Source organism: Hyperolius riggenbachi, chromosome 1 (genome assembly GCF_040937935.1).
Source record: "Hyperolius riggenbachi isolate aHypRig1 chromosome 1, aHypRig1.pri, whole genome shotgun sequence".
Classification (NCBI taxonomy): Eukaryota; Metazoa; Chordata; class Amphibia; order Anura; family Hyperoliidae; genus Hyperolius; species Hyperolius riggenbachi.
In genome coordinates, this window is record NC_090646.1 from 345,320,913 (window position 1) to 345,348,531 (window position 27,619).

The window sequence follows — 27,619 nt, forward strand, 5'->3', positions numbered from 1 at the left end:
TGCAAGGACAGATCTTTTGCAGGAACAGATCTTTTGCAGACACTAATCTTTTGAATGTGTACAGCATCTTTGAGCACATCATCTTGCAAAGTTTTTTTATTTGATGGGGAGTGCAGCTCCATAGAATAGACTGTGTAGAGCAGTGCTGTCCCAACCGGCGGCCCGCATCCGGCCCGCCAGGCCTCCTGCGGCGCCCCCCCCCTGCTCCATGCTGTGGCTGCGCAACTTTTTTTTTTAAAAATAAAAACCCTTTCCCCCATGCTGCGGCTGCAGCCTATAAATATTTGCAGCCTCCCACCTTGTCCCCCGTGCTGCCGCCTCTAACACATTAGATCGGCGGCGGTGGCAGCAGAAGACAGGAACCAGCCACACCAGCCCATGACAGCTGCACAGGGGACTTTACGTGCTGGACGTGACCGATGATGTCACGTCCTCCATTCAAATTCCCCACCGGCTGCCATGCGCCGGTCTGACTGGCTCCGATCTACTGCCCTCCGCTGCCGATCTGAGGTGAGTTACTGGCGGCAGCACGGGGGACAATGACGGGAGCGTGCAAATATTTTAGCGCTGCGGGCAAGCGGGACGCATTTTGTGGGCACCGCTGCGGGCAAGCGGGACGCATTTTGTGGGCACCGCTGCGGGCAAGCGGGACGCATTTTGTGGGCACCGCTGCGGGCAAGCGGGACGCATTTTGTGGGCACCGCTGCGGGCAAGCGGGACGCATTTTGTGGGCACCGCTGCGGGCAAGCGGGACGCATTTTGTGGGCACCGCTGCGGGCAAGCGGGACGCATTTTGTGGGCACCGCTGCGGGCAAGCGGGACGCATTTTGTGGGCACCGCTGCGGGCAAGCGGGACGCATTTTGTGGGCACCGCTGCGGGCAAGCGGGACGCATTTTGTGGGCACCGCTGCGGGCAAGCGGGATGCATTTTGTGGGCACCGCTGCGGGCAAGCGGGATGCATTTTGTGGGCACAGCTGCAGGCAATCTGAATGCATTTTGTCGGCACAGCTGCGGGCAATCTGAATGCATTTTGTGGGCAAATCTGCAGCCAATCTGTATTTTGTGGGCAAATCTGCAGCCAATCTATTTTGTGGGTAAATCTGCAGCCAATCTGAGTGCATTTTGTGGAGAATCTGCTGCCAATCTGGTTGTGGGGAAAGCATTTTGTTGAGAAATCTGCTGCTAGATTTTTTTTTCCGGGGGGGGGGTCTAGATTGTTTCGGTCTGCCGGCCCTCCACCATGTGGTCTGAAAAAAACCGGCCCTCCATACCCGCGAAGTTGGACAGCACTGGTGTAGAGTACGGCTCTCATACTACATGGAAGGGGGTAAAATTGGTCCGATATCGTTCATCTGTCAAGTGTGTACACACCATAACAATGCTAAATAATGAGTCCAGAAGCAGAACTTCCTGCTGAGGCTTCCGATTGGTATTTGGCAGTGAAATTCAGATCACTCCAGCAGGAGAAAGATTAACACTTTTGCTGGAGGAGTTATCTGAATTTAAAAAGTACATGGGAAGCTAAACCAAAAAACCAAGAGAGCCTTACCCAAGTAGAGGGAAGGCTCTGGGTCCTATAGTCAAATACTGCTCTCTGCTGCCACAGGAGGCTTCAGGTGGCTGAGTACTCCCAAAGACAGGCAAGCCCTGTACTGCACCTGCACGCTCACAGTATAGAGCCGCCTGTAGCAGGGGATTCAAATGGAGGAGCCAGCGCTGGAATGTGGGGGCCATGAGGGGAACAGGAAGGCTCTATAGGACCAAGAGCATTCCCTCTGTAGGTAGGTGTGTTTTTTTCTTCCCACTAACTTTAGTGCCAAATTCCTCTTGCTCCTTAAACTTGGACTAAACTAAGGAGACCCCAGTGGGAAGTTTAAGCAGCCAACAGGGCTCCTGATCAGTATTACAGAAGTGATGGATAGCAAAACCAGAAAACAAGGCTGAAGTAAAATAAAACCACATTAGTGATAGTTGACAACTTCACTACACTTCCAGACAAGGTATGTAATCTAAATAACGTAACATGTTTTTATATAAAAGCTCACCAAAGGCAGCAATAGTTTGGTCCAATGACGGCTGTCCATCTCCAGAAGGCAAGTCTGGCCGTGTGTAATCTCGACTTTTGTCATTATTGTACTTCACATTTAGGCTGGTGAGCTTTGAGAAATCAATGCGCAGCGTACAACAGGCATTATAAATATTCTGTCCGTCAAGTGCCTAAAAAAAATAAAAAAAGTCCATGAACAAGGGGGTTCTACATGTTTTTGAATGGAGTTGAAGCAGACGTGGTAAAAATAAAATAAAATCATACCAGTTTTGCATGCTGGGCACTGACCGGATCAGCATACTGCAAAAGTGCCTGAAACTGATTGTTCTTGGTGAAAGTAATGATCTTCAATACAGTTCCAAATTTGGAAAAGATCTAAAAAAAAAAAAAAAAAAAGAGAAGATATTGGGTAGGTATATTATAGGGCCTGGCACTGATGCACTCACAAATTAGGAAAGCCAAACTGCATCACTTATTTCACATGCATAGTGTACATGCTAAAGAGAAAGTATATTTACCTGTTGTAAGACATCAAGAGTAACTGGGTAAAAAAGGTTCTCCACAATAATCCTGAGGACTGGGCTCTGCCCCGATATAGCCATGCCAGCATCCACAGCTGCTGCGGTGGCTGACAGTGCAACATTTCCAGACTGAACAGAGTTAACAGCAAGCAAGGCTGCCTGTGCTCTCTGAAACAACAAATAAAAATTAACACGTATTAGAGGAAGATTTTAAGGTTCTTATTTCACATATTTAGCATACAAATTCTTCCTCAAACATTACACATGCCATTTACTTTGGCAACAGTTAAAGGCTGTGACAACAGACTACATAGCTAGCACAATACTAGTGTTGTAGGTTTAGCTTTTAACCATTATACAGATAACCTGCGCCCAGGTATTCAGTCAGACCTAAATGCCGGCATTTAACCATATTGATTCAGAGAGCATACCTGGAAATACACAGGTGGTAACATTTAGGTAGACCCAAACCGTACCATTATGACTTCAGCACCATACACATGGTGAGGGAGGGGGATCTACACGATTCCTTAGGCAACAGCACTGCACAGACAAGTTAGCCTCCAAATGGCACATTCTGTTGCCATCATTGGCAGGTGGTTGCGGTGGGACAAGTAGCATGCAATCAAAAAAAAAAAAAAAACAGGGCTGTGGAGTTGGTACAAAAATCTGACAGACTCAGTTTATCGAAACCACTGACTCCAGGTGCCCAAAATTGCTCCAACTCTAGACCCTGACTCCACAGCCCTGCAAAAGATTCCTGCAGGGGAGAGCAACGCAATAGAGCAGTATTTGGATATTTGGACATGGGGGATCTTGGGACATGGGGGATCTTAACTACCTAACATCCACCTAATGCCAATTGGCATAAACAAGGTGGCTCTGGGGCAGAGATTGCAGGTGATCGCATGCGCCGCATGCATCCCAGCTTGAATGACGGAGCGCCACCATCCAGTGGTACACAATCTGATCTACAATTCTCACCCATGGTGGTCTTTATAGCCTGGCAGCCAAGTTCAGAGCAGCATGACTACATAGCTTGAGCAATTTGAAACTGGCCCAATACTTTGCCCCTTTTCATCCAGTTTCAAGACGCATGGCATCTACAAAGGCTCTGAAAAATCTTGATCATCTCTAATCATGCGATTAGCATGGTTCACATAAACCTATAGCTTTGATCAATCATCTTTGACCACTTTTGACTGGCCTCAACGGTGATGCATATAACAAAGGTTCCTGCAAGAATGTCCAATGCTAGGTACACAATGCTATTTTTACAGCTTTACTGTCATATCAATTTCCAACATGGCTGATTTTTGGTACTATTAAAAACCATTTGAAAAATTGGAAATCACATGTTGGAAATAACTGATCTGACAGGTACACAATGCAATTGACAGATTTAATAGCATTAGATGTCATGACTGCTAAGGGCAGGATTCTGAACAAATTTAATTTTTACAGCATATTGTTAGTTTATACAAGGTTCTCCCAACCAGGATCATTTGTCCCTCTATTTCAGAGCTCCAGGAAGAGATTAAAAGACCAATCTTTAACAGTCTTCAGTCTGCCCATTTGGCATTAAGGCAGCTCTAGAATTTATTGAATGGTGTTGCAAATCTAAGAATTTTGAAAGCTTTACTCACAGCTTGGTTTGGGGAGTTATCAGTTTTCAGCTCTTTGTGATTGGAAAACTGGATGTAGATTGGCTGGCTTCGGAGTACAGGTGTAACTGTCGCAAAGTAATTCACCATGGTGTTTGCAGCTTCCTCTGTATTCATCTCTATGAAAGCCTGAAACAAAAAGAAGGTTTAATTAACACACCTTCAAAGTACACTTTTAAAAATAAACACAAGAGTTCACTGAACATACCTGGTTTTTGTTCTTTAACATTAATAAGTTGGTCACTTTCCCAAAAGGAAGCCCAAGAGATATGACCTCTGCTTCGGTAACATCTCCTGGGAGCTGTCGTACATGAATGACTCTAGAGCAGACACTCACAGATCTCTTGTCTCCCTTAAATTTCTTGCTATCATTCCCATTAGCTACAAGTGGGGGAAGAAAAAAAACAAACAAAAAAGTTAAAGTGCAATTGGCATGACCTGTAAAGTAATATCTGTCCAGTCCATAAATCCAGGTACTACAGATTGTGAATTCACAAGTCATTTCTTAGCAAGTTTGAGTCCCCAGATTTATTAGCATGCATACCAAAGTATTTTAGATGCAAGGATTTAACTTTTTCCAAGTATATATAAAAAACCAAACAAGTGGCTGCCATAACTATCTCCTTTAAAAGATCAGCTGCCTGCCAGTCCTGCTGATCTTTGGCTGCACTAGTGTGAATCCTACAGTTCATGTGAAAACAAGCATGCAGCTAATCAGGCCAGACTAGCACCTGATCTGCACGCATGTTCAGAGGCTGTGGCTTAGGGCCTGTTTCCACTACATGCAGATTCTGCATGCAGAAAACTGACTCCAATGAATGCCTATGGGAAATCTGCATCAGAAAAATCGCGTTCAGTGGAAACAGGCCCATAGACATTCATTGGAGTCAGTTTTCTGCATGCAGAATCTGCGTGTAGTGGAAACAGGCCTAAAGGAAATGTCCAAGCAAAATAAGAGTTTCACTTACCTGGGACTTCTACCAGCCCCATGCAGCCATCCTGTGCCCTCGTAGTCACTGCTGCTCCAGTCCCCCGCTGGCAGCTTGCCGACCTCGGAGGTCAGCGGGACGCATTGTGTACATTTTTACGCATTCCTGCTAGTGCAGGAACATTAACATACATTTTTATGCGTTACTGGTTCCATGCGTAAATTTTTACGCATTGAACCAGTACCAGTAACGCGTAAAAATGTATGTGCTAATGTTCCTGCACTAGCGGGAATGCGTAAAAATGTACGCAATGCGTCCCGCCGACCTCCGAGGTTGTCAAGCTGCCAGCGGGGGACTGGAGCAGCAGTCAATGACTACGAGGGCACAGGATGGCTGCATGGGGCTGGTAGAAGCCCCAGGTAAGTGAAACTCTTTATTTTGCTTGGACATTCCCTTTAAAAGCAATACTAAAGTCCACTTTGTCAGATACTCCCCTACTGTTCAGAGGGGGAGGGCTCAGCATTTCAGATTCTTCCCTGCCCTCAGTGCCCATGTTCCAGCATTGTCACCTGTTCCAAATTTGCCCACTCTAGGAGCCCTAAGAGGGCTTTGAAAGCACTCTACCCAAGTGCTTCAGACAGGCAGGTGGACAGAGGACCAGGAAGGCTCTCTAGGATCCAGAGCCTTCCCTCAAAAACAAAACTGAAACTAGCAATAAAAACAGGGAGCAGGCATGTATAAAGCAGTCATAACCACAAATGCCTCCCCCTATCCCTGCTACTTCTGGGTCAGCCGGATAGTGCACAGGCCTGGCTGTGTGCATCCTTGTTCAAGTGCCCGTGGCTGGAAGCACTCTGCGCATGACAGTCGTGAAATAATGTGCAGAGTGCTACTGGCCACTTGCATGCAATCAAGGATGCACACAGCCAGGCCCACAATGCCCGACATGACAGTATCTGCAGGGGCATTTGCAAAAGAAAGTAGGGGGGACAGAACTGCTTCATGTACATGTCTGCTCCTCCCCATTTAACATGTTTCAGCTCTGGTATATTTTAACCACTTAACTACCTAACGCCAATAGGCGACAGCAGGTAGTGGTTTTACATGGAAACTGCCGCAAGAGCGGCCTTTCCATGTCAGTTCACGGAGGGTGTCTCCGTAAACAGCCTGCGACCGCAGCTCGCAGGCCAATTGTTTACATCATATGGCGCTGCTGCGCCGTAAAGGAGATCGGCGATCCCCGGCCTCTGATTGGCCGGGGATCGCCTCAGTCTAAAGCCTATTAGAGGCGGTGCAGGACGGATCTCCGTCCTACGCCCCCAGGGGGAGGGAGGGAAGCACAGGGAGGGCAGAAATCGCTGCGGAGGGGGGCTTTGAGGAGCCCCCCTCGCTAAACGAAAATAGCCTGCGGCGATCAGACTCCAGCAGGACATCCCCTAGTGGGGAAAAAGGGGGGGGGATGTCTGGTCGCCCTGGCTGTCTGCTGATCTGTGCTGTGGGCTGGAGAGCCCACACTGCACAGATCACCACAAAATGGTCTGGTCCTCAAGTGGTTAAGCTGGCTTCAGTGTTCCTTTGAGGCAGGGAGCACACATTAGCCAGTGCAGAAAACCATTGTTTCCTGTAGTGTGTTTTTGCTGCATTTTAGTAAGCATTTTTCATGAGTTCTGCATTTTTTTTAATTTTCTTAATTGAATTACAGCTATAGTTTTTTGTAACAAAATCTCATTTTACATAAGTTTTTGAAAATTATGCAGCAATGTGATTTAGCAACACTCATAACATGCATATACACATTTTTATATGCAGCCCAAAGATCTGCATTAGCAGCAAAAAAAAAAAAAATTCCTTTCCGCAAGTGTTTCTGCGTAGTGTGTTCCTAGCCTCATGTATTAAAACAGGATCAGCAGGCCAGCCAGGCAATTTGCATTGTTTAACAGGAAATATTTCAGCTTCCATATTCTTCTCACTTCAGGTGTGCTTTTTTTAACAGTTTCATTTCAATCTTTTCATATTGCCCCTTAGAGCTGACCTAAGCAGCCAGCCAAGAATTAAGGTCCGTACACGCCGGACTGGAGGCAACGACGGGTCGGTCGTCACCTCCTGCTGGGTGGGCGTTCAAGCGACAGTCCGGCGTGTGTACAGTCTGCAGACTGATACGGCTGTTTCTGAGCGATCCGCCCAGCGGATCGCTCAGAAACAGCCGTATCAGTCCGCCGACAGTGCGTACCACACGCCGGACTGTCGTTGGAACGCCCACCAAGCGGGAGGTGACGGATCCGTCGTTGCCTCCAGTCCGGCGTTCGTATGGACCTTTAGGCATCTAAAATATACAAATAGATAAGCAAGAATGCAGCTAGAAAGCCATTACACATACCTGCAGAAGCAGAGTTGCTCATGATATAGGGTCCGTTTGCAACGCAAGCGAAAAGTTCGTCAGATCCTCGCTGAAAGAGAAAAAAGGAGTGTCAGATTGTAGACTAGTCCATAATTTGTTTAACACCACAAAGCCAATTTAAAGTAAGACCAGCAGAAGGAGGAGATTGTCTCCTTTGTCAATGACAAGAGATAAGCAAGCCTGTACTACAGTGCAAAACAGTTGCATACAGGGAAGGTTTTCAAATGTTCCATTATGTAACAGTTTCCAAAATTTTGGGAGTATAATCTCACTTTAAAGAAAAGCTAAACTCCTTAACACTATGCAACATACCTAGGGGATTTTAACAGTTTTATATGTTCAGTGTGCATTTTAAAGTTACGATACACTGGCCGTTCCTTACACAGGGCTTCCTCCAACCCCATGAGCACGGTGGCTTCCCCTGCCTGCCATCCTCTTCTGCCCCCTCAGTTCTGGCACCACAACTTCAGCTAATGTTCGATCAGCAGCCCATCATGGTGTTTGACTTCAAATGTATCATGTCGCCAGACAGCATTTGTTTTTGGACGTTTGAGCACGTGCATGTAGTTTAAGGGTTGTCAAAAACTGGGAGATGGCAACTCAACTTTGAAATATGATCAGAGGGATCAGTTACTGAAACACTGCAATAAAAAAAATAGATTTAGGGCCCTTTTCACTACAGCGAATCTGCATGAGTTTTCTGCATGCAGATTCGCATAGCCAATAATAGTCAATGGGCCCGTTTCCACTTGTCAGGAAACCTGTGTAGTGGACTGCAGAAAAAAAAAAAAACTGCACAGCAGAACCATCAGAATTTGCACCATGCAAGGCTAGTGTGCAATTTGCATGTAATTTAGTGAATAGAAAATTCACACAAGTTTGCTATGCAAATTTTCATACATTGTGTACATTCAAAGTAAGGACACAGGCACGGACATGGTTAAAATTGCATACTTACAAAAACGCATGAAAATTCACATACAAATGCATACTCCTGCAAATGTGTTTTGGCAGAAATCGCAATAGTGGAAGTGGGCCCTTAAAGCTGAAATCTTTGAACTGTTGCAGGAACAGGGCCAACTGGCACCACCCCCTTCCCTCCAGGCTCTACATCTAGTGCTACCCCAGAACATCTGCAGAATGTTGCCAGCGGAGTGCTCTATTCTGCGTTTTGCTGGTGGAAAGGTGATTGTCCGCTGTCTCTGCAGTGCCCATGGGGAGGAGAATTTATAAATCATATGGGCACCTCAACTCTCCTAATTATGCTAGCATCTTTAACATAAGACAAAATGAGCATCTCAGGTGTAATTTTATTGCCTTAGTACCTGCTGTTTAAGTGGGAATGTATCCTTGGCACTAACACTAACATACCACCAACTGGGGAGGGCCCAAAGTGGAAGAATATGCAATAAGCGATGACTGCACAAGCTCAGTCATAAAACAGAAGGGGACACAACTGTCCGCCATGTAAAAACCCTGGAGGCAGCAGCATTTTAAAGACATTCATGCTGCTCAGGAAGCCACTTCCAGGTTAATGGCAGCATACACCAGATTGAGATCAGAGCATGCTTGCTCATCTCTTCTCTTATTAGCCACCCTTACAATAACACATCTTTGTAATAGACATTTATATCGCACTTTTCTCCTGGCGGACTCAAAGCACCAGAGCTGCAGCCACTAGGACACGCTCTATAGGCAGTAGCAGTGTTAGGGAGACTTGCCTAAGGTCTCCAACTAAATAGACCAAAACAAGTGAAGTGAGGAGCACCTTAGCATGAATGGGTGTGCCTGTGCCTCGATCCCATCCGTGTCTCTTGGGACCACTGTAGTCAGAAAAGTAGATGGATCGGCACCACCAAGTTATAAATAAAGCTTTTATTGAGCACTGCTGTACTCAAAAGCTTTATTTATAACTTGGTGGTGCCGATCCATCTACTTTTCCAACCAAATAGGTGCTGGCTTCCTGAACAGGCAGAGCTGAGATTTGAACCCCGGTCAGAGGCAGAGCACTTAACCATTACACTTTCCAGCCATCAAGCCTTTTCTCTTTAATACAGTGATCAGGTTTAGTCAGTAAGAACTACTGCCTTGCAGAATCAATGGCAGTTTGAAAACCAAATAGAACTGATGTGTTTAGGTCCCAGTATAGATGTATTTTTATCAGCAGCAAGACTTGAGATTTTAAATAAAAAGTTCCCTAAAAGAATTTGTATCGTTTCCAATATGTCAGCATGCCAAAAGCCACTCCATTACCATAATGGGAAAATCTGAAGCATTTTGTTAACTGAGCCAAATCTCACAGTTTGTAAAATGGATCCTGTTCTCATACAGAAAGTTAGAAGAGTAAAAATCCTTGCTTACTAAAGAGTACAGTATAACCAACTGACAGTTAATTTTTTTTAGTAGAATTGAATATAAGCTTCATAAAAAAAAAAGTTTAACAGATCTGAAAATAGTTACCCTAAAATGCCAGCATCTGATGGTAAACGCCAATAAGGGTTCTGCAGTCATAACAATGGCTAGCTCTGACCAGTCTGGGTCTTTACAATCACAACTGGCTTAAATGATACCAGATGCAATGTCAGGGAGGTGTGCGGTCTTACCGCACCTTCCTTGTGGCTGCATCCTGCTCGCATGTAAACTGCTTCAGCATAATGCAGATGGTTAGCACCCTTTGACCCAGATAAACTCCACGCATGCACTGTATGCAGCTGGGTTGGCACCTTTGTGACCATGCCAGGGCTAAATCAGCACATTAAAAAACACAACTAGTGGGGAGCATGGTCACAAGGGAACTGACCAGGCATACAGCACATGCGCAATATTGAATATCCAAGTAAAAAAAAAAAAAAAAAAGGCATGGACCAGCTGCAGGATACTGCAGACAAACAGGCGAATGGAGGACAGCCACAAGGGAGGTGCGGTAAGCGACTGCACACCTCTCCTCACGCCAACATAGCATCCAATTTTCTATACTGCTTCACTTCAGGAATCCTTAAAAAAAACCACCACCTTTTGGTCTACACCTGTAATAAGATTCACCAGAGCACCATATCAGCTGGGTTCCATTAGCTCCTCCCTATTGCTGAAAACTGCTTCTGCCATTTCTATATCAAATACAGAAAAAGCCAGAGCCTTTCTCTGCAAAGTAGGCAGAGTTCTGCACCAGAACTAGGCTGATACAGGGCCCTAGTGATTTACAGACATTCCATTATATACCTCAGGTCTTTATGTACACCAGAGGTGCACTTTAAATCAATTGCTTTTTCTCCCCCCATATATTTTTTACATGGAGTGATTAATAATTGGTAAATTTCTATTAACCGTTGCAAAACAAGAGCCTCAGTACACTTTGTATGGCCACCTGTATCCTTTCCAAAAGCTTGTTTAAGCCTAAATTTACACTTACAGATTTGATCAGATACATTTCTGTCAGATGCCTGTCAAGTTGAATCTGATGTGTGCCACACTAGGAACAGATTTACAATACATTTCAGACTGAAATCTATTGAAAAATCGATCTAAATGCATCATTGCACCATTAGATCCAAAGCAACTATGTAGGCCCTCAATCTGCTGCCAGCAGATAGACCTAGATTTTCCATCCTTTCAGACCTAGATTTTCCATCCTTTCAGATAGATCAAGTCGATCACTGATTGGCTGATTTGAAAAACTTGATTTCTGATCAATCTTATAGAATCGACAGATTGCCAAAATTGTCCAGTGTATGGGCCCCTATAGCTACAACCCATTTTGTTTCTGAGAGGTGGCAAATGAGGTGGGGTAATTTATGTCCGGTCCAAAGAGTCACACAATTTCAATACAATACAAAAATCCACTGACTCCTAATTTGCATACAACAATCTTGTTGATTAAAAGTATGTAAAAGGCAGACATTTATAGCATGCTTTTCTCCTGGCAGACTCAAAGCGCCAGAGCTGCAGCCACTAGGGCGTGTGCTATAGGCAGTAGCAGTTTTAGGGAGACTTTCCATGGTCTCCTACTGAATAGGTGCTGGCTTACTGAACAGGAAGAGCTAAAATTCAAACCCAGGTCTGTGTCAGACAGAGCACTTAAAGAGACACTGAAGCGAAAAAAAAATATATTATGATTTGTATGTGTAGTACAGCTAAGAAATAAAACATTAAGATCAGATACATCAGTCTAATTGTTTCCAGTACAGGAAGAGTTGAGAAACTTCAGTTATCTCTATGCAAACAAGCCATTAAGCTAAGTTATAACCAAAAATATGTCCGCAACACTGATGTAGTGATGTAACACAAGTGTGCTAGGGCTCAAAGGTAAGTATCCAAAAATTAAGAGAAAAAGAAAGCCCCCATGCACAGCACCACTTGTAAATTTACAAAAACATACTTTATTGAATAATAAGTATTAATAATAAGACCATAATGAGATTCAACATGATAAAAACAATTAAAAACGGCATAAGACAATTCCCTGCTATCAAATAATGATACATATAATGATGATGTTAATAAATGCAAACAACCTCTTGCATCCAAAAAGACAGTCAATCAAAAGATATATAATCAAATCAGCAAGGTGGGCATCTGAAAAGAGCACCACCAATGCTTGAACCCGGGTTCAGCAACAATGTGATAAAAAGGAAGGGGATAATATCCCAAAGTGCATCAAACACGTGCAAACATTGCTAAAAATTGCAAAAAGATATACATATACAATGATTAGTGATCAATATGATAAGTTGGAGCAGCCCAATAGTAAAGTGCATAGAAGGAAACAAATGGTGAGTGCTGCAAGGAAGAAAAGGTTTACTTATCCCCAGGCACAGCGTAAGTCAGATAGGATGCAAGTAGCAGGGAAGAGTCGGTATCCAGCTTGACCATCCCACTAGCTCCGCGGGCGTCACCCCGCTTTGAAGGAGAGAGAGGGCGGTGTCCTCTCTCTCCTTCAAAGATACCGACTCTTCCCTGCTACTTGCATCCTATCTGACTTACGCTGTGCCTGGGGATAAGTAAACCTTTTCTTCCTTGCAGCACTCACCATTTGTTTCCTTCTATGCACTTTACTATTGGGCTGCTCCAACTTATCATATTGATCACTAATCATTGTATATGTATATCTTTTTGCAATTTTTAGCAATGTTTGCACGTGTTTGATGCACTTTGGGATATTATCCCCTTCCTTTTTATCACATTGTTGCTGAACCCGGGTTCAAGCATTGGTGGTGCTCTTTTCAGATGCCCACCTTGCTGATTTGATTATATATCTTTTGATTGATTGACTGTCTTTTTGGATGCAAGAGGTTGTTTGCATTTATTAACATCATCATTATATGTATCATTATTTGATAGCAGGGAATTGTCTTATGCCGTTTTTAATTGTTTTTATCATGTTGAATCTCATTATGGTCTTATTATTAATACTTATTATTCAATAAAGTATGTTTTTGTAAATTTACAAGTGGTGCTGTGCATGGGGGCTTTCTTTTTCTCTTAATTTTTGATTAAGCTAAGTTATGCTGGGAATACACGGTTCGTTTTTGCCTTCGTTTAAACCTTCGATTCGTTCGGTAAACGAATCGAGTGTTGAAAACGTATGTGAAAATAGTCATAATCTCATTATAGTTTCGATTAATAGACCCCAAAAACGAACGACTAGTGATCGAACATGTTTGATATTATCTCTCTTTATCCATCTAATCGAGCCATTGGTAGGCTTGATGGCTGTTCAGATCGATTATATATTCGTTTATGCTAGTCCGTCCCTGTAAAAAGGGATTTTCGTTTCGTTTCTTTGCAGCCTTCGATCATTGGAAAAACGAAACCATCAGAATCGGAAAAAAAAACTAAACCGTGGGTGGTGATATTAACCGTATGACTGATTATTTCGGGATCGAAAAGGACAAAAGGCACAATCGAAACGAAGGTTTAAACGAAGGCAAAAACGAACCGTGTATTCCCAGCATAAGTCATGGAGAGGGCTGTTATCTGACTTTTATTATTTCAACTGTTCCTGGACTATTTACTTTTCCTCTGCTAGAGGAGAGGTCATTACTTCAGACTGCTCTGAAAGACTCATTTTGAATGCTGTGTTGTGTAATCTGCACATATTATAGAATGATGCAATGTTAGAAAAAACACTATACCTGAAAATAAAAGTATGAGAATATTTTCTTTGCTGCTAATCTTGTAATTATTCATAGTACACAACCAATTCACTATATCATTTTTTTTTTCGCTTCAGTGTCTCTTTAACCATTCCACTAACAAAAAAAAAAAAAAAAAAAAAAAAAACCCACCAAAGCTTAGAAATTTTAAAGCTAAATTAACATGGCATCTGCTTTTGGGAATATAAAGATCCTGGCCAGGAGGCTGACATTTAACCCTTTTGGCCATCTCGTCCTGTCGTTAACATCAATGCCCCGGCATGTCTAAGATTCACTGGAGCCCCATATCAGACAGGTTCCAGTGTGTAGCCCTACCACTTGGCAGATTAAGGCCTCTACCTTTTCTATATCTTATGGAAAAGACCACAGCTATTTTCTTCAAGGAAGCAAAGCTATGCACTGGAACCCAGCTGACACAGGGTTCCAGAAAATCTAAGTTTTGGGACATTACTTTTAAAGTGAACAGGAATACACATATTTACCCAAGGAGAGGCCTTCCCACTCTCATGGTCTCCTGTTCCAGCGCTGGATCGCCAGTAGCAGTTTGAGACAAACTTGGTCAAATGCTGCTCGCTCTGAACCAAAGGAGGCTTTGGAAAGTCTTTGGGAGCCCAAGTGCTCCTGAAGAAGGTCCCCTCCATACCACTCTTGCATATGTGCAGTATGGAGCTGCAGGTCTTTGGGAGGACTTTGCTCTTGAAGACTTCGAAGTCCTCTTCAGCAGGGGATTGCTACGGAGGAGCTGCCGCTGCAAAGAGGGGACCAGGAAGAGTATAGGACCCAGAGCCTTCCCTCTCCTTAAAGAGACACTAACATCAAAAAGATCCCCGGGGGGGTACTCACCTCAGGTGGGGGGGAGCCTCATGATCCTAATAAGGCTTCCCACGCCGTCCTCTGTCCCACGGGGGTCTCGCTGCAGCCCTCCGAACAGCCAGCGACAGACCTGACTGTCAATTCAATATTTACCTTTGCAGGCTCCAGCGGGGTGGCTGCTTTCGGCTCCGAACTAGATGGTCAAGTCCGCTCTACTGCGCAGGCGCTGGAGACTTGCGCCTGCGCAGTAGAGCAGACCCAACGACGATCGGGTATTTCCGCCTACTTCAGAGCCAACAGCCACCAGAGCGCCTGTGCAGGAGGCGGGAAGGTAAATATTTACGTTGCCGCTGTACGGAGGGCTGCAGCGAGACCCGAGGGACGGAGGACGGCGTGGGAAGCCTCATTAGGATCCTGAGGCTTCCCCCACCCGGAGTACCCCCAGGGGACATTTTGATGTTACAGATTCTCTTTAAGTAGCTTTTTTATGATACCCATGAGCTCTAAGCAGAAAGCCCGGTTTTCACTTACAAGTGGCAAACTGATCCGTAAAAACAGATCTGATCAGTCGATCAGATCAGTTTTCACTCTGACGTTAAGTTGCCTTTGTTCCCCCCACATCCCCCTAAGTTGATTTTTCTACTTAGATCTTGAAGCACTGCTTTGGGGGCATCTGTTTCTGTTCTGCTGGGCTCAGCAGTCTAAAATTTTACTGCAAAATAAAACTTGGTCTGTTGAGTGGATCGTGCTTAAAGTGACTAACAAAAATTACGTTTTTTCTACCATCCTACAAGTTCCTAAACCTATTCTAATCTGTTCTGGCTCACTGCAGCACTTTGATTTATTACAGAGACCGTGATAGTACAATGTATCTTTCCCCTGTCAGACTTGTCGGCATGTGTCTGGAAGGCTGCCAACTCTTCCATGCTGGTCTGTTCCTCTATGCACACTCCAGTTTTATTTACATAAGCCAGCAGCTTCTCTGCTATCTTATCAGTGATAGAAGAGAGCTGGATAAAAATCCTCCTCTGTTAGGCTGTGAAAGTAGCTGGCTGACACATACTGAGGAATTACAAACACAGGCACATGCAGAGCTGTCTGCAGGAAGCCTGTAATGTTCAGTGCATAGAGAAGCTGGGGACAGAAGGTAAACACACAAATGATCTTTTGAGATTCAAAAGGAAAGCTGTATACAGCCTGCTTGTGTATGATGCATTTTCTATGTGTGGACATATTGTACATCAATCTACTTCCTGTTTTGGTGGTCATTTTGTTTGTTTATAAACAAACTTTTTAAAACTGTTTGACTACTTTTAATGCGGCGGGGAGCGGCAAAATTGTGACAGAGGGTAATAGGAGATGTCCCCTAACACACTGGTATGTTTACTTTTGTGCGATTTTAACAATATAGATTCTCTTTAACGGTTCGATTAGAACGGACACATATGAATGGCTCTATAGGTTCACATCCGTTCCAATCCCTTCTGATCCAGGAACAGACTTTAGCGCCGATATGAACCAGGCCTTACTGTACCTCTTTATGTACAAAGATTAAGTTTAACCTTAATATATAGCTGTAAAATAGAAATCAATAGTCCTTGGTAAGTGTAATTGAGGGTACAGACAGGAATAAAGCATCTCAGGCCAAAGGCAATCTAATTGTGGCTACAGCTGAGTGATGTGCAGGTACTCTGAGGAAAGAATCCCATGATTCTCCTGCAATTACACATTCTTCATGCACGATGTGAACCAGGTTTATGGGTAATAAACACCTCTGCGATGAGTGCACAACATTCTCAGTGGATTCCCTGCATCTCTGCGGGGAGTGCATATGTAGAATATGATACTACTATACAAGCCCAAATTTGACGCATCAAATGGATTTTATGAGCAAAGGGAATGCATAAATGTATACAAAATTTACATAAACTTGAAACAATTAGCATCTTGTTGACCATCCCAACTAGTTACAACACATCAGGCTTTAGTCTTACAGAGACGTTTATTCCTGTGAACACAAATCCCCCACAATCATGTATATTTTATTGCAGCAGCACAATGGGCCCAGCCATTTCTGCTAGAGTGGTAAGCAGCTACTGCAAAGGCACGAGGCGCATCATGGGGTCCAAGTGCAGGAACAGGGCTGAATGGGACGGGGAACCCTCTTTAGGATCCAGAGGCTTCCCCTTACTGAGGCAAGTAACCCTAGAGGCACTTTTGCATTAGAAGTTTACTTTAAAGAGAAACTCCAGTGAACATTTTACTGTTGGCAGGCGATATAGCTGCTGCATGGTGTTTGGCAGTTGAACACAGCGGTAAACCGCTATTTCCCACAGTGCAGCAAGGTTCACAGGCCGGAAACTGCCAGGAGTACTAAAGAGTTTGTGGGAGGGCTTTCACCACAATATCAGTCATACAGCACCCCCTGATAGTCTGAAAAGGAATAGATTTCTCATGTAATAGGGGGTATCAGCTACTGATTGGGATAAAGTTCAATTTTTGGTTGGAGTTTCTCTTTAATAAAAGGAGTCTTACAAATCTAAAATTCATTATAGACATTACTGTCAGATATTTCAACTTTTCATTTACATTATGAATGCTACAGTCTAAGACTCAATATGTTCGGAATCTGAAATAGAACTTTAATGTATTAAGACAACTAAAGCCACATAATGCCTTGTTTACCACTGTCTCCATTTAAAATGCAGAAAATTACTAATCATGCTCCCTGCATTTTTAACATTAGCTCAGGTAACCAGTTTGAAGTCACTCCATACAAGTTGATGTAATTCTAATACTAATGAATTAGAAGAGCAATGTTCTAACAGGACCGGAGAAAAAAAAAAAAAACTATTCATGCTGCACTGTACATGCCATAAGCATTTGCATGCAAGCTGCCTGCATTCAGATCTTACAACAAGTTTTAAAGGGAAGGTTCAAGCAAAATAAAAAAATGAGTTTCACTTACCTGGGGCTTCTACCAGCCACCCTGTGCCCTCGTAGTCACTCACTGCTTCTCCTGTCCTCCACTGGCAGCTTGCCGACCTCGGAGGTCGGCGGGACGCATTGCGTACATTTTTACGCATTCCCGCTAGTGCAGGAACATTAACACATACATTTTTACGCATTACTGGTTCAATGTGTACATTTTTACGCATTGAACCAGTAATGCGTAAAAATGTATGTGTTAATGTTCCTGCACTAGCGGGAATGCGTAAAAATGTACGCAATGCGGCCCGCCGACCTCCGAGGTCGGAAAGCTGCCAGCGGGGGACAGGAGAAGCAGTGAGTGACTACGAGGGCACAGGGTGGCTGCATGGGGCTGGTAGAAGCCCCAGGTAAGTGAATCTCATTTTTTTATTTTGCTTGAACCATCCCTTTAAATAATATTTGACAAATACATTTTAATCTTGTTTAGATTTGTTGTGGGACCAAATACAAATATGATGTCTAAGTTAAAAGTAATCCTTCAACTTGAAACGTGTGTTCACTGACTTTGCAAAATATTTAGTCAATGCCTACAAAACAGTAAACATTTGCCAGGGTGTGCTGCACATTTCTGATTTAGGTGGACAGCCTGAGGCAGGGCACAGGCTAAGCACCATCACCCCTCCCCCCAAAGCCAGCACAAAAGACTGCTATGGCAACACCTGGAAAAATAAACCTGTAATAAATGCAGGGTGGGGTAGGCAGTTGACTGCATTCCAGAGCTTGAAAAGGACTGTAGTAATGCAGCCACTCCCAGACATTACCTCAAGTGTTAAGTAACTCATTTCTGTGAGACTGTTACAAAGCACAAAGGACAAGAAAATCCTAACATTTTATTTTCCTGAAGAGATTTGATTCACACTAGGGCAATTCCTGCTAATCGCCGAAGCGCTAGCGCAATTGTAACCGTATGGCAGTGATGTCACTGCCGCAATTGCAGACGATCACGGGCATTTTGTGATTAACTGCAATCAACACATGTTGCCAGCAGCATTTTCTCACGATTCTGGAACAATTGGGATAGTGCTTATAAAAGCGCTGATCATTGTTGGGAATCAGTGATTTTGCTGCACTGAGGTAAAAATCCCTTGGGCAAAGTGCTACAGTCTTGCCACTTTCAAGTGTGAATGGGCCCTAAATGTTAGAGCTGCACGATTTCTCGGTTTTAAACCGAAACCGTGGTTCCTGTGAAGACGATTTGGGGATCGTCTGTATCCGGCGGTTTTCGGTCTTTAGTGCCCGCACTTGGCCGCATGGCCATGGTCCGCCTTCCGCAGCGCCGAGCCACAGAAGCAGTGCATATTTATGATGTTAATGAGCCGGCCAGCGGGGGAGGAGAGTTCAGTCCAGAGCGGCACACAGCTTCTCCAATCGATGGATAGCAATGGAATGACAGATGCGGTAGGCGGAGCTGTATGATGTAGTACAGCTCCGCCTACCACTGCTGTCATACCATCGGTATCCAGCGATTGGTGAAGCTGTGTGCCGCTCTGGACTGAACTCTCCTCCCCCGCTGCCCGGCTCATTAGCATCATAAATATGCACTGCTTCTGCCACTGGATAAGTCAGCCATATCACTTGTTCGGTCCCCTTGCCCATAAACGGAGCTGTGAAAGTGTTTATTTTAAAGTATTAGAAAGACACCAAAAGGATATTGAATATATTTATAATGTGAGTAACGCTCTATAGAAACAAAAACAAAGCAATAAACTGGAAGTCTTACCTTTGTACCAACTGTTATATCTTGGACAATTCTAAAAAAAATAAATAAAAAGTTAAAATTTGCACCAATTTATGTAGCTTAGTAAACTGCAAAAGTAACCATTTCCTTACACAGCTTCACAGGTTAGCACCAAGTAAAAACCTCAGGAAAGCTCAACTCAAAATTTCAACATCCATTCAGGGTCCTGTGTTGCATAATTTCTCTAAAGCCCCATCTACACAATACGATTCTTTGTGCGATTCGAATACGATTCTATTCACAATCCGATTAAATCCGACATGTCCGATCAGAATTCAATTCGCCATTGTTTTGCAATGGCAAATCGAATACCGATCGGACATGTCGGATTTAAGGGGATTGTAAATAGAATCGTAATCGAATCGCACAAAGAATCGTATTGTGTAGATGGGGCTTTAGGGTAGGTGTACACAGAACATGCTGCGTTTTATGTTAAGTTTCATTTTATGTTGAAAAACGCATCTGCGGCAAACTGCACAAATGCACACAAGTGTTTTAATGTGTTTGCATATACTTGTATGCAGTTTTCATGCACTCTTTTAAATTACGTTTTATGCAAGTCACTAGGAAAATAGGGAGAACAATTTTTTTTAACAAGAAAAATGCATGTAAAACGCATACCATTGCCTTTCATTGTGTGTTTTTGAAGATTATGCAACAAAACCAGCATTTTTGAAAATGCACATGTTTTTCATCTGCGTTTCCTACAGCCCATAGACTTCTATTAGTGGCAAAAACGCAGAATTTTCGGCAACACTTGTTTCTGCCAAGTGTGCACCTAGTCTTCAAGCCTACTGACTGGGTGCAGTTGCAAAGCTGCAGCCAAAACGCAATATTTTTGGAATGTGTGCAGTTTGGATAGCAGCCCATTTCAATAGGCTACTATTCTGCATCTGAAATCACATGCGGCAAACATCACAAACAGCTAGGAGAAAGACCAACACACTACAATGGCCTTGATTCATAAAGCATTCCCGCATGCGGAAATGCTGAAAACAGCCGATTTTACGGAACACTGAACAAAATGTGTATTCATGAAGGCTGTTTCTGCATGCGGAGCTGACATTCGAGCAGAGTGATAAATCACCTCCTTATGCGGCGATTCTAGGCGGAAATGTAACAAAACGTGCATTCATAAAAATTAGAGAAAGCGGTGCGCGGTCGGGAAATACAGCTTGCTCGGATGTAGCGTTAAGCGTGCGGAGTACAAGTCAGTCAATGGGACAGACCTCCCAAGCAGCAGCAGAGAGCAGCGCACTGAGGAACTCAGTCAGCTCCTGTGTTTCCGCAAGGCTCCTGACAGCCTACCGCCTGCCTACAGCGGGAAATCTCCGCTCTGCTATTGCAACTGGCAACATTTTATGAATGACCACCCAGAAGTCTGAAATACCGAGCGCGGAGTTTCCCCGCACTGATTTACTTCACCGAACACATTTTTATGAATCGAGGCCAATTACTTTCAGTCTGCCTAGTAACCATTTGATTTTTGAAAAAACAGCAATATAAATAAAATGTCAAACTTTATTTTAACACCTGTGTTAAGGTAGCATTGAAAGCAGCCCAACTTAAACCCTCAATCTTGTACAAGGACTGCCACCTGGCAGATTGAACTCAATCCCTTGGGCAACAGTGCAGAATCAAGCCTACAGATGCATAGGTAGCCTCCCGTCACATTCCTTTGCCTACAGGGCAAATGCATGGTAGCGTGGCATTGAGTAGTTAAGGAGAGCAAACCATGCCCTCAGCCAGTTCTGTCTGAGGCACTGAGGGGAAAAGGGGGCCACTGTACACAATAGCAGTCTGTTTTGGGGAAAGAGTAGTCTTGTTTGTGCTCCATTTCCAGGTATTGGAAAGGAACATATTTGGATCACATGCATTACTCAGAAGAGCTTGCGTCCTTTACTCACTAACCCAGGAAAAGCATGCTGGACTCAGAATGGCATGTTTTGCAAAGCTGTCAATGGGTAGCATAAACATGGTTCAGAATGGAGCCAGATCTCCAACAGCTAGTTGGTGCAGACTGCATTATCCACTGTTGGTCTGTTTGGCATTCAGAACAGTTAACCTCCCTGGCGTTCTATTAAGATCGCCAGGGAGGCTGCGGGAGGTTTTTTTTTTTTAATTAAAAAAAAAAACTATTTCATGCAGCCAACTGAAAGTTGGATGCATGAAAGCCCACTAGAGGGCGCTCCGGATGCGTTCTTATCGCCTCCGGCGACCAGGAGTAACATGGAAGGCCGCAATGAGCGGCCTTCCGTGTTTCGCTTACCTCGTCGCCATGGCGATGAGCGGAGTGACGTCATGGACGTCCTGACGTCAGCCGCCTCTGATCCAGCCCTTAGCACTGGCCAGGACTTTTTGTTCCGGCTACGCTGGGCTCAGGCGGCTGGGGGGACCCTCTTTCGCCGCTGCATGCGGCGGATCGCCGCGCTGCAGCGGCGATCAGGTAGCACACGCGGCTGGCAAAGTGCCGGCTGCGTGTGCTGCTTTTTATTTGAGCCAAATCGGCCCAGTAGGGCCTGAGCGGCAGGCTCCGGCGGTACTGGACGAGCTGAGCTCGTCCAGACCGCCCAGCAGGTTAAAGGGAAGGTTCAGGGAGGGAGGTAAAAAAATAAAAATCAATATCCACTTACCTGGGGCTTCCTCCAGCCCGTGGCAGGCAGGAGGTGCCCTCACCGCCGCTCCGCAGGCTCCCGGTGGCCGACCCGACCAGGCCGGCTGCCAGGTCGGGCTCTGCTGCGCTCCATGGCCTGGCACTTCTGCGTCCCACGCGGGCGCGCTGACGTCATCGGATGCCCGCCGGGCTGTACTGCGCAGGCGCAGAACTACTGGAGGAAGCCCCAGATAAGTGGATATTGATATTGATATTGATTTTTATTTTTTTACCTCCCTCCCTGAACCTTCCCTTTAAGTTTCAAACAACTGCTTCTATGGGAAACATCAAAGAAATAATGCAAGTGTTGTGCAGAATCATGTAGGTCATAACTTTTGCAATGAATACAGAGGACCAAGGAATGCAAAGGATGTGTGAAGGGATAGGATAAGTCCACATGTCTATTGTGAGCCATAACAAAAACCCAACAAACTTTTCTGGCTCTTGCAATAGCTCAACATTAAGCCTGGTATTTTCATCCAATTTTGAACGGCCAAAGGCCAATTTACCACCTCCATGTAGAATGAGCTTACCAGCACAATCTGAGGGCCAGCAGATTTTGAATACTATGAGCAAATTGTGCAGGTGGTCCTACATTGAGGTGGCAAAACTGGCCATTCATAATTGGTGTCAATACCTTTCTGGTACACCCATCCAGACACCAAATTTTGCAAGGCTAGTCAAAATTCATACAATTTAGCACTATCACAGTGATTGCTATCGCAATTCTGCCACAATCTCAGGTGTATTACGCAATTGCAGAGCATCTGTGATGGAAAGTTGGAAACTGCTGGATCGTGGGGAAAATTGCATAGCGGTGCAATGGATATGCCATTTTCCTATGCTATACAAAGTATAGCTCAATCACACGAAACATGGCAGGACGAAGATTGCACTGCAAAAAAAGCACACTTATGGAAACAGTCACTGATTTAATCAGATTTACCTGTACCTAGTGTTTTGCAATCCATTAGCAGTCAGAACCTGATCGCAAGCTGTAGAGAGTACAAAATTCATCCGACTCCTACTCAGTTTATGAAACCACCAAATCCAGGTACCCAAAATTGCTCAAACTCCTCGACTCAGTCTAATTTTAAAAAGGCTATAGATTTGGTTAAAAAGTCAGACTCTTTTTTTAAACCACTGACTCTTGTTTGGGCAGTCTTAATTCCTTTCCTTATCTCAATAAGGTGACAATATTTGGAAAAAGTGTACTTTTTCTGGGGGGGGGGGGTTCAGTCCAGTCCATAATCACAAGCCCCTACATAGTAAAAGAATAAAACCGCATAAAATACAGATTAAAAAGCGGAGTCCCTAAAGAAACTATGTATTTTTCTTTAAACTGAGGTTTTTTTGGGGGGGGGGGGGGTCTTTGGAAGTGGAAGGGATTAATTTAATTTTTTAATTGTAAGTGTATGTGAAATGCATAATGTGTGTATGTGATATTACTTTCGCAAACTACTGTTTTATAGGAAGTTACACATTTTACTAGCCTGTAGCTTCCTGTTTGTTGAATGGACATGGCCCCTGATCTGGGTCATGTCCATCCATTCCAGGCCTCAAGGATTGAGTAGGTGAATGCAGGTTTATCTTCCCTAATCATGGATTGCCATGTCCCGGCAGAAAAAACCACAGCGGGGTAGGCTTGCACAGCGGCGGCGGGAGCTAGCAACCAGGGCTGTGGAGTCGGTCCGAAAATCCACCGACTCCGACTCCTCTAATTTGCATATTAGAATTTTGTTGATTAAAAGTATGTAACATGAAATTCGTCTCTTAACTGCCAACGCTTAGGAATTTTACAAGACAACTGAAGTGAGAAGGATATGTAGACTACTATATTTATTCCCTTTTAGACTAAAACTAGTCCTTGGTAAGAGTACTTGTAAAAGGTACAAACCAGAACAAAGAACATCAGGCCCTAGGCAATGTAACTGTGGGTACATGTAAGAATGATGTGCAGGTACTCTGCAGGGGAATGAGGAGATTGTAAACAGACAACACCTCTGTGTTCAATGTGCACAGCATTCTCAGTGGATTCCCTGCAGCTCTGTGGGGAGTGCATATGTAGAGTATAGTACTACTGTGTAACAAAGTAAACCTGAGACAGATGAAATTAAAGTTTTATACATACCTGGGGCTTCCTCCAGCCGCCTTCAGGATAATCAGTCCCTCGTTGTCCACCACCTGGATCTTCTGCTATGAGTCCAGGTACTTGAGCCAGTCAGGCGTAGTGCGCATGCACACACTCCGCTGCCAGGAGCATACTACACCTGTGCAGCACTATTGCGCAGGTGCAAAATGTTCCTGGCTGTGGGAGCGGCATGCGGCCCGACAGCGCTGACTGGCTGAATTACCAGGACTCATAGCAGAAGATCCGGGTGGTGGAGTACAGCGAGGGACTGATTAGCCTGAAGGGGGCTGGAGGAAGCCCCAGGTATGTATAAAACTTTACTTTTCATCCGTCTCAGTTACCCTTTAATTTGTAGTCACCAAACCAAATTTTAGAAAACATATCAAATTATTTGATTTCATCAGCAAAGGAAGTGCACACATTTGCATAAATCCGCATCAATGCAGAATTATTTCCATCTCGTTGACCATCTCTATTAGTGACACGGCTACACATCAGGCTTTATTCTTACAGCATAGATTATAGATAGATATATATATATATATATATATATATATATATATATATATATATATATATATATATATATATATGTATGAGATTCCTGTGTACACATCATATATACAGTCACAATCAGATATGTATATCTGACCTTAAAAATACGGGGACTGCTTTACTGAAGCAGCACAAGTAACTAATTTTGATTGGTTTATTTCATTTTTGTGGACAAAGCACAGCTATTACTGTATATATACTGTATATATACACTATTTTTAATGACTAATATCTGAGGAATACAACATTATCATATTTTCTATTTTAATTACAGTTACAAATTAATTAGCAAGAAGTTTTAAATCAGGATGATACCATTTATTGGCTAACTACAAATGAATAAGAATAAACAAGCTTTCGGCCTTGCAGCCTTCGTCAGGTTTATATCCTGTTAGTTTGCAAGCTGGTGGTACAGACAGCTTATATACATGCAACATCAAAAGGAAAAACAGATATTTTTTTCAAGCATAAATACATCATTAAGATGCCTTAATACAAACAGACCATCTAAATGGGGTAAGATAAGGATCCTTGTTTACTTTATTGCTCCCAGACCTGGTATTAGGATTGACCCAGAGGTATCGTAAATTCTTAGTTCACAAGTTCAGCTAGGGTGGCTGAGACAGTTCATATATCATCCATCTCATACCAATATAGAAAGTTGTTGTCCTTATTCAGACCCTTCTGCACAGCTTTGAAACAATTTATAAATTTTGTTTCTGCTATTAATCGGTCATTTGACGTTTTGAAGCCGCCCTTCAGGGCAGTGACACGAAGATCATCCATGCTGTGTCCGTTGGACCGAGACCGAGATTGGTTTACTGCAGATTTGCATAAAATAACTTACTCTGCAAAGATTTGCAGAGTAAGTTATTCTATGTAAATCTGCAGTAAACAAATCCTGTAGCTAGGTAACGTCCTCCCTCGCTCAGCGCTGATATTCTGTGCTGACTGAGGGGGTGCGGCTAGTGAAGGGCAGTCAGTCATGTGGGCGGTCATGTGATGACGCCCACATGACGTATTACAGTGTATAACGGAGCTACAATGTGCCGCTCCCAGGGCTGAAAGCCTGCGCAGCCGCAGTACTGGGTATGCGAACTGCGCAGGCACTGGCAGAGGACTTTTAAAGCAGCGATTCTTAGCAGTGTGAGCTAAGGCGACCCTGGGCCGGGGCCGCTAATGATAAGTGGATTATGCTAATAGAGCATCTGTAAACAGCAAGGGGGCCAGTGATCGTCTGCCCTGAGGTCTGATATTCACCTAAGGTAATTAACTTTTTATATGACTCGGCTCGTAAGTCCTTTAAAGTAAACCTAAGAACATGAAGTTTTGAATCAGGAAGAGTAAGCTGTGCAGCCTTCAATCCTGTTTAAAGCAAACCTGATATGAATAGCAAAGGATTTCTACTTGCTTCCAGAATAGGGCCCATTAGCTCCCTTTGAGTCTGTCAGGAACCCTTAGTTGTGCCACCATGAGGCCTGCAATCCAACTAGTACAGTCCATTGCACACGCAGTCCTGGCTGCATGCTTCCCTTGATCTCCCTCCCGTGGCCAGGAACATTCTCAAGTGCACTTATGGTCTTCACAGACTGCGCAGAACACTCCTGGTGAAGCAAGTGTATGTGGGGACCATGCATGTATAGTGGCCCACGAATCAGCACACATCTAAAACGATGCAGGCCAGTTTAGGCGCTGCATAAAAACTAAAAAACTTAAATGAGCATTTTATTGTGGTAGTAGAATACTGGTAAATGTACAGATATTCTAAAGCAGTGGTTCTCAAACTAAGGCCCGCAGGCCAAATGCAGAAATGTTATGGTTCCTTTGCAAAGGGGAAATGGAGGGTTGTGCTGTATACCTTGCTACAGTGATCATGTGTGTATGGGTGAGATTGTGCTGCAGGCTTTTGCAGGCCATTGGGAGACATGGCTCATGTATGACTTCCCCGACTGAGCATTCAGTCTATGTTTGACCTGGAATCATAGCTGAGTCAGTCTTCTGTGGAGTCTTTTCAAGCCCAAGCCTGCCCCCTCCTGGCTCAGCTTTCCTGCTTTGCATACTCAGAGCTGACGACATGGGAAAAAGCTCTGAAACAGACAAGTGTGGCTGTGTGATATGTATGCAGCCAGTCATCTACTGTATGACATTTCATTTCTATGAGACACTGCCTACAGGCAGCCACACAGCATGCCAGAATAATAAAGTTGAAAGCACACAGATGAAAGTCTGCAGCAGCCCTGTTTGACTATAGTTTTAGAGCCTAGACAGCACATCCAGCTCCTAACCGGGGAACCGAAAGGATATGAGCCGGTGGCCATATTGGATTTTTCCTGGAGCAATCGTGGATAAAAAAAACGCAAAAAGGCACACCAGTGTGGCGAAATTATCAGGTACAGCATTTATTCTTTAAAAGCTATCAAGTGATATGTTTATTTTGTGTGAATTGTTCCATTTCTGGTTCCCTTTAAAGGACAGGTCCGAGTGTGTGTAAAGGCAAGATCTACTTACCTGGGACTTCCTCCAGGCCCTGGCAGCCTCTGTCCCTCACCGCAGCTCCAGTGTCCACCACCATTGCAGATTCTGACCTTGCCATGTTTGAATCTTCTGCACCAGCATGCAGCCCTGCTGCTCAAGTGCATTCTCTTGGCCCGGAGCTTAATGTGCAGAACACTCCAGGCTGCACACAGGTGCAGGAAATGCCAACCTGGCAATGTCAGCATCTGCAACTGAGATGACACCAGAGTTGCCACAAGGGACATAGCTGCCAGGAACTGGAGGAAGCCTTAGGGCTCTTTCACACCAGAGCCCTCTTTTGGAGTTTTAACGCAAAGTCTATACTTTGCGTTAACCAAGGTAAAATGAAAGTCCATAGACTTTCATTTTACCTTTCACACCCGACGGTTCGATGCGTTACGCCGCATTTTATCGTCGGGAATCGGCGCTTACCCTTCGGGTAAACTAACTACTACCGCCGCTACTCAGCATCACACCACAGATTCCGACGACACGCCGCAACGCCTGCAGGA

The 27,619-nt window shown here is 44.2% G+C and overlaps 1 protein-coding gene across 1 annotated transcript in view; it reads right to left on the minus strand.

The window, feature by feature from the left end:
* The window catches only part of PTBP1 (polypyrimidine tract binding protein 1), a 50,097-nt gene that overhangs the window by 17,658 nt on the left and 4,820 nt on the right, over positions 1 to 27,619 (minus strand). Inside the window, exons 2-8 of the mRNA XM_068234047.1 lie at positions 19,237 to 19,267; positions 7,540 to 7,609; positions 4,442 to 4,614; positions 4,216 to 4,362; positions 2,567 to 2,737; positions 2,313 to 2,423; positions 2,047 to 2,218 (exon numbers count right to left, since the gene is read on the minus strand). Coding sequence (XP_068090148.1) covers positions 2,047 to 2,218; positions 2,313 to 2,423; positions 2,567 to 2,737; positions 4,216 to 4,362; positions 4,442 to 4,614; positions 7,540 to 7,609; positions 19,237 to 19,267 — 875 coding nt within the window. The remainder of the gene's footprint in view (positions 1 to 2,046; positions 2,219 to 2,312; positions 2,424 to 2,566; positions 2,738 to 4,215; positions 4,363 to 4,441; positions 4,615 to 7,539; positions 7,610 to 19,236; positions 19,268 to 27,619) is intronic.